This window comes from Lolium perenne, unplaced genomic scaffold (genome assembly GCF_019359855.2).
Source record: "Lolium perenne isolate Kyuss_39 unplaced genomic scaffold, Kyuss_2.0 unplaced23, whole genome shotgun sequence".
Taxonomy (NCBI): Eukaryota; Viridiplantae; Streptophyta; class Magnoliopsida; order Poales; family Poaceae; genus Lolium; species Lolium perenne.
Window position 1 is genome coordinate 282,163 of NW_027248981.1, and position 6,324 is coordinate 288,486.

Consider the following 6,324-nt stretch of genomic DNA (forward strand, 5'->3'; position numbering starts at 1 on the left):
GCAGCCTACTGTTCCTGTCTAGGTGTCAACAAGTGCACGAAAAGACGCGGGTAGCAGGACTAGCCTCCGGCGAGCAGCGGCCAAACGGACGACACCAGAAATGGCGAGGGTTGGGACAAGCGGTCGCAGCAGGGTTGATTGAGGTGCAAAGAGCTGTTGTCAGATACGAGCAGTTTTTTAGGCATCTGGATAAGCCACAGCCAATTTCGTCCCCAAAACACCAAAAGGTGCAGTAAAATCAAAAAAAAAATGATGCTCAAAAGTAAGGCATCTGTTTGAGATGCTTTTAGCATAGGCATACGAAGAAGGATGACAAAACACTTAGATACAGAGAGAGGATATGATATTTGACACTCTTCAATTACAGAAACTGGAGTATCTTGCACAAGCTTTGGGTCGGGCAATTGTGCAGGACCTTTATCTAGTAAGCAAAGCAGACAGCTTCCTAGCTGTCCATTTGCATGCAAAGAGTAGAACAACTACATACCAAAACTTACACCATCTTCAACCTCCTCTTCTTCGTCTTCCTCCTCCTCTTCCACCTCTTCTTCTTCCTCTGGAAGAACTTCTTGTGGTGCTGCTGACCCAGCACCTTCGTAAGGCCCTTGCTTCTGCAGGCTCCAGTACATGATGCTTGCAGTAAGAGTAAGAATCATCTTATGATTTACCTGACACAGACAATTCAAAAGTAGAAGTTACTGCATGTTCTTTGTCTGATCGAATGGAGGTCAAGCTAAGGTTAACAAATATATTTTCATAAGCTACCTCCATTATGTCCTCTGGCAACAAGAATACGGTACACCCGAGCTTCCTGGCGACACTTATGATGTATGTTGCGTTCAACTTCTTCTCGTCATCTGCAGCCACAGAACTAATGAGAACAGAATCATGAAGCATGGAGAGGTAATACAACGGAAATCTCATATTGACTCCGGAATGATGCACAAACAGCGGAAAGGTACACACCATCCTCCCCCTTCTTGACCAGACTCCAATCAACAACCGTACGCTTAACAGCGCTTAGAAGCTCAAGGAAGAACACACCATCGGATATGCTTTTATCCTAGAAAATTAAGACAAGTGCTTAAGACTGTGCCTTTGAAGAGATCACTAAATCTTACAGAAATGTGAAATATTTAAGAACCTTGAAGCTTTCAATATGGGATGTTTTGCCTGATTCCTTGACCTTATCATTCGCCCATATAAGAATGTCAGAATCTGTAATTTCTTTGTCTTTAGAGTGGAATCTCAAGTTCTTTAGCAGTTGCAGGATGCTGGTCCTCATGAGTTGCCACAGGAAAGCTGGAAAAGAATATTTGAAAACAGCATATAATGGAAAATAAATAAAATAAAAATAAAAATAAAAATAAATCAACTGAAACATATGTAGGATATACCTAGAATTAGTTTCTTGTTTGCCTGAACAATATCATTTCCTGCTACATTTACAAGAGAAAATTTTAACTCCTTCCCGATTTTTATAACCTGGTTGCAGTTTTCCACCTTCCTAAATGGCATGATGATTGGAGGTTTTGACGCTTGCTTCCAGTTAACTGATCCTGGAGAAATTTTGTCAAGCACCTCCAACAGGACCCATCTGTAAATGAACTTCTGTAAGATAGCAAAATATGTTTCAAGGCAAAAAAAGCTGCTGCAAATGGAACTTACCCAGTCCTAACATCCTCAAACAAATTATTGACATAAGTTGCAATTCCAAGACTGTTGATCCACAAGCGAAATGCTCTCTCTTCCCTAGATGCTTCCACATCGTCAGGAGTATCTTGGACAGGAGCCACAGTGTTCGTTGATAGACCATTTCTGCACAAAGTTTGTAATTACTTCACTCTATGCACTAAACTTGGGGAAATGCTTTGGATCATCAACATTTCCACAATTATAAAGAAGCTATGGATTGTTTGTGCTTTAATACATAGATAACAGGTGTACCTCTGCTGGAATATTTGTGCAACGAATGCCAAGTTGAGATTTGCTGAACCCTCAACAATATCTTTAGATGTTACATATCTTGTACACTCAAGCTTTTCAGCAGTTTCAAGTACTTTCTTTGCCCTTTCTTTAGGATCTGTAGTTTCTATCATAGTCGTCGAGCTAAGCTCAGGGGCAAGGGCGCTGAGAAGGTAAGCATACGCTTCACCATCCTGCAAATACATCAGAAGGTACAAGAGAATGAATCAAATATAGAACAGATGTCGCCATTCTGTGACAGAGTTTCTGAAAATGTCGTGGACATATCAAAGATCTAATAGTCTTACATAAGCATGCCATAAAATTCATAGTATTATATCAATGTGAAACAAAATATTCTCCAGATTGTGCGTTGTTCAAGTCTGCGTCATCCTTACATTTACAATGAAGTATAATGTACATGTATGATACTGTATGATATACGTACCTTAACATCAGTAGAGAAATTTGTAACAGTTTTTTTGTACCCTGCTTTCTTGATATGAAAGTTCATCCATTTGAGCAACATCTTATCTGGTGCTAAGGTAACAACCTCCTCTGCTTCCTGTATTAATCATATAAAATAATTATCAAGACTTTGTCAGTGCACAAACATGATACAAGTCCTTCATGACTCAAACCTTGCTATTATCATCAGCGAACAACTCCAACAGCTGTGGCGTTTTCTTCAAATTCAAATCAGCTAAGAGTTGTATCTAGGAGAAGTCCGAATAAACATGTTAGAAAGAACACACCGGAGATGTTTGCAGTACATGTAGCGTCCATCACTGTTCTAGTTATAATATGTTGCTCAAGACCTATTTAGTAATTAACGTAGTAATAAGGGTTAATAACACATACCTTTATGATTTGCGATAGCAAACCAAGAACAAGATGAGGCTGCGAAAAAACAAAAAATATTTCAGTCGTAAAGCAATGTAAATGATTCAGTAATGATAAATTGAGTCGTCTTCATGTTTATCTTCACTATTATATTAATGAGAGTTGTTGATAGTATGTCTTACCAAGCTTAGATGTTTATCTATATCTAACTTTTCTACCATCCTAAACTTATAACAAACAAATAAACCGGCTTACTGTGCACCATGCCTCTTCCACCTTCCTAAAAATGAAGCATTTTCGTAACAAAATAATTTAACAACAGCCCCAAAAATATCTAACAATAATTTAGCTAATTAGGTGTGGCTGTCATGAAGAGGCTTCGGATATACCCTTTTCCGGCAAAAAAAAAAAACAGGTGCGACTGTGGAGCCTAAGCTGCGGTCTAAGACCGCAGGCCGAGCACAAACACTGAGGCAATCAGCCTAACCTAAACTCAAAAGTACGTGATCTGTCGACTAGATCGAGCCGACAGCAATGAATGAACACGACCAGTTATATTTTCTTATCTGTAGCAAAGCGCATGTGTTTTTCTAGTAGTGAAAACATTTTTCATTGTCCGAGAATCGGTAAATACCTATAAAGAACACACTAAGGGTCTTGACATGGAACACTCCCCGAACATTCATTTGATAAACGTTTTAGTTGTGTAAGTTGTATTTCAAGATATGCACTTCTATGCTGATTTACTACGTCAAAACTAGATAGGAACAGCTGGAAAAATCATATAGAGTTGAATTCTTCATACCAGCATGAATTGCATAATAAACTTTACTGATGCAATATTAACATAGAGCACATACTCTAGCTTCAATCAAATCTTGTGTCCCAATGTTAACAATAGTGCAGCCAATGGCCCTTGCAGAGTTGAGACAAAGGTTGTGGTTCTCATTCCTCTCCCATGGATTAGGATCCTTCTTAGTATTGATTGCTCTCTCATCTATAGTGCCCGGAACAGCAACATTGATCAACTTGCTGATTGTATAAGGTAAGGAAATAATTGCCATTAGCGAATTATTGTAATAAATTAATATGAAGAAGTGTTGCAGCGCTAGAAGAATATGAGAATCAGAAGAAAATCTCACCAAAGTAGTACACCATCCCGAACAAGATTGAATATATCATTTGATTCAGGGTCCAATGGCAAGAAGTTTTTCAGGAAAGAATCCTCTCCCAGAAAATTATTGATATGATTCACATAAGAAGTTTTTTCAGACTCATTAATGACGTGCATCAGAGTAGTAGTAGAAGCCTTCAAAAATGACACAGATCCCTTCAATTTCTTTTTGCCTCCAGCTTTGCTGGTCCCCTTTGCTTGGAGATTTAAGTACTCCTAACAAATTCCAAGATTGCAATATTCAACGAAATTATGTCTTACGCACATGAAAATGCAGAATCAATAGAAAGTAAGCAAAGATGGTCAATTGTACCCTAAGAAACGGCTCAAACTCTATTGATTGGTTCATGTCTGGGTAAGACTCGCTCAAAAAATTCCTGATCTCTTCCTCGGATAGAACCTCATGAAGGCCCCTAAGCTGCTCCATCACCGGCGGCAAGTCTTTAATAGCTACATTATCGGCATCCGATTTCTTCACGGACAGAAACTATTACAGTGAAACATATGAGGTAGAATTTTGATTACACAATTGTAGAAGATAATATAATTTCCAAATGCATGAAAAGTTGTCCCACAAATGCTTACTTTTGTTTTCAGCGTTCGGAGCTGCACTTGTGTGAACTGACTCTGGAGCCATGGATCGGACACAAGAACACCAAAGAAGTTAGACATTGCTTCCCAAGTTCAATTTCCCTCTTGTGCCAAATTACTTGTCACACCAATTTGGCAGTTGTTGAAGACTTAGAATTAAGATAATCCGACCAGGATCATCAATTGCTAGGATTAATCGCCACTAACCTCTCAACAGTTCTGCATGTTTGCAAATAAATGCATCAAGACTGAAAGGGGGCAAAATCGGTAGGGTTATATATATTTGCAGGAAAAATACCCCCAAATATGTCATCACCAACCTTTGTGAGGAAAATTTCTTTCGACAGATTTTGATCTTGTTTGTTCCTGACTTCCTTCCTTGAGAAATCCTCCCAAACTATTCATTCCGTCTGCATTGCTCCCGGCTAATCCGAAGCGAAGGCGACGTGTGGCAAAGCGGACGTGTGGTTGGATTACAGAGAGCCATAGGAAGAAAAGGGGAGAGGCTAAAAAAGGTGGAGCATTTCTTGGTCTCATGCAGATGCCTATAATAGCAAAGCGAATGGCCAATCTTAGAACCTGAAGCTTCCATGAACTCACTGCATCCTCCTCCTCTCCCATGGAGACGACGGCAGAGCACCATCTCTATTTTCCCCTCTTTTTTGGGTAGAAAACACGGAAGACGGCATGTGTCCATGCTTGAAGCCGGTGATACCTATTTGACGCCTATGGCGTCAGTTATCCTGACTACGCGTACCTTTTCGTTCCACACCCTTTCGCGTTCTGGGCTGGCACATTTATTTCCTGCAGCTCCTTACTTCCTGGGTGTACTTTCAATTGACTCCTCGCCGAATTAAAAACAAATCGCGCACTAGCTAGTAGGGCTCTATCGATCAATCGGACAGTATGCTCCTGCCGTGGCGAGTAGTACTAGTGTTACTATATCACGTGTACAAATCTGCATCGATCAGCAAGTAATAAGCTAAGCTAGATGGTTAAGCTACACGTGCTTTATTGTTTATTTTTTTCCTTTTTTCTATTTTATTTTATGAGATAATATGAACTGTTTTATTTGAGTAATGTGCGGATTTTTCCTAATCTCGCAAAAAATATTATATATTTTGTTAATATTTTTTCTTGGAAACTGATACACAGCGACGTAGCACGGTTTTGCTCGCGGTGCGACGATGCATTGCGATTTGGAAAACATCATCGCGCCCCTTAGACTGCTCATAGTGGGAGTAACATAGCTAGTAACATCACACATCTCAAGGCATTTTGGTGACTTGGCATGCGAATAAATGAAGAAAGAGAGTGGGGTGGTAACTAGCTATGTTACCATAACATCACACACCCCAAGGCAAAATGAGTCTACAACATAATAAATGACACAATGCATGACACCACATATAAGTTACTACCCACTATGAAGGTAGTAACCTACACTAGTAACATGGCATATGTTACTAGTCTAAGTTACTTCCCACTATGAGCGGCCTTAGAAGCCGCGACACGTCCTCTGATTCCCACTTGCACCTTATCTCCTCATTATGAGCTTTGAATCACCCATTCTCTCTCGGTGGGCCCAACACAAGCAGAGCGCATCTAGAGGCTCGCCGGAGCAAGGAGAAAGGAGGAGGCCGTCCCGCACGAGCAAGCAGCATGGGGAGGTGTGATGGACGTGGGCTCTAGTGGCACACTCGGCAGGCCCAAGGAAACGTCAAGCCCAGGAAGTGATGGCTCAGCCAAGA

The 6,324-nt window shown here is 40.4% G+C and overlaps 1 protein-coding gene across 1 annotated transcript; it reads right to left on the minus strand.

Moving 5' to 3' along the window:
• Nucleotides 1–298: 298 nt before the first annotated feature.
• On the minus strand, nt 299–5,191 carry LOC127326458 (fimbrin-5). Its single transcript, XM_051353313.2, has 15 exons — nt 4,894–5,191; nt 4,568–4,792; nt 4,296–4,469; nt 3,951–4,198; nt 3,669–3,840; nt 2,827–2,865; nt 2,607–2,681; nt 2,414–2,530; nt 1,948–2,159; nt 1,669–1,818; nt 1,398–1,597; nt 1,145–1,302; nt 967–1,063; nt 766–857; nt 299–668 (listed from the first exon to the last, which is right to left on the minus strand). Exons 2-15 carry the CDS (start codon nt 4,652–4,654, stop codon nt 480–482), a joined length of 2,010 nt encoding a protein of 669 aa, XP_051209273.1. The 5' UTR covers nt 4,655–4,792; nt 4,894–5,191; the 3' UTR covers nt 299–479.
• Between the last annotated feature and the right edge of the window lie 1,133 nt (nt 5,192–6,324).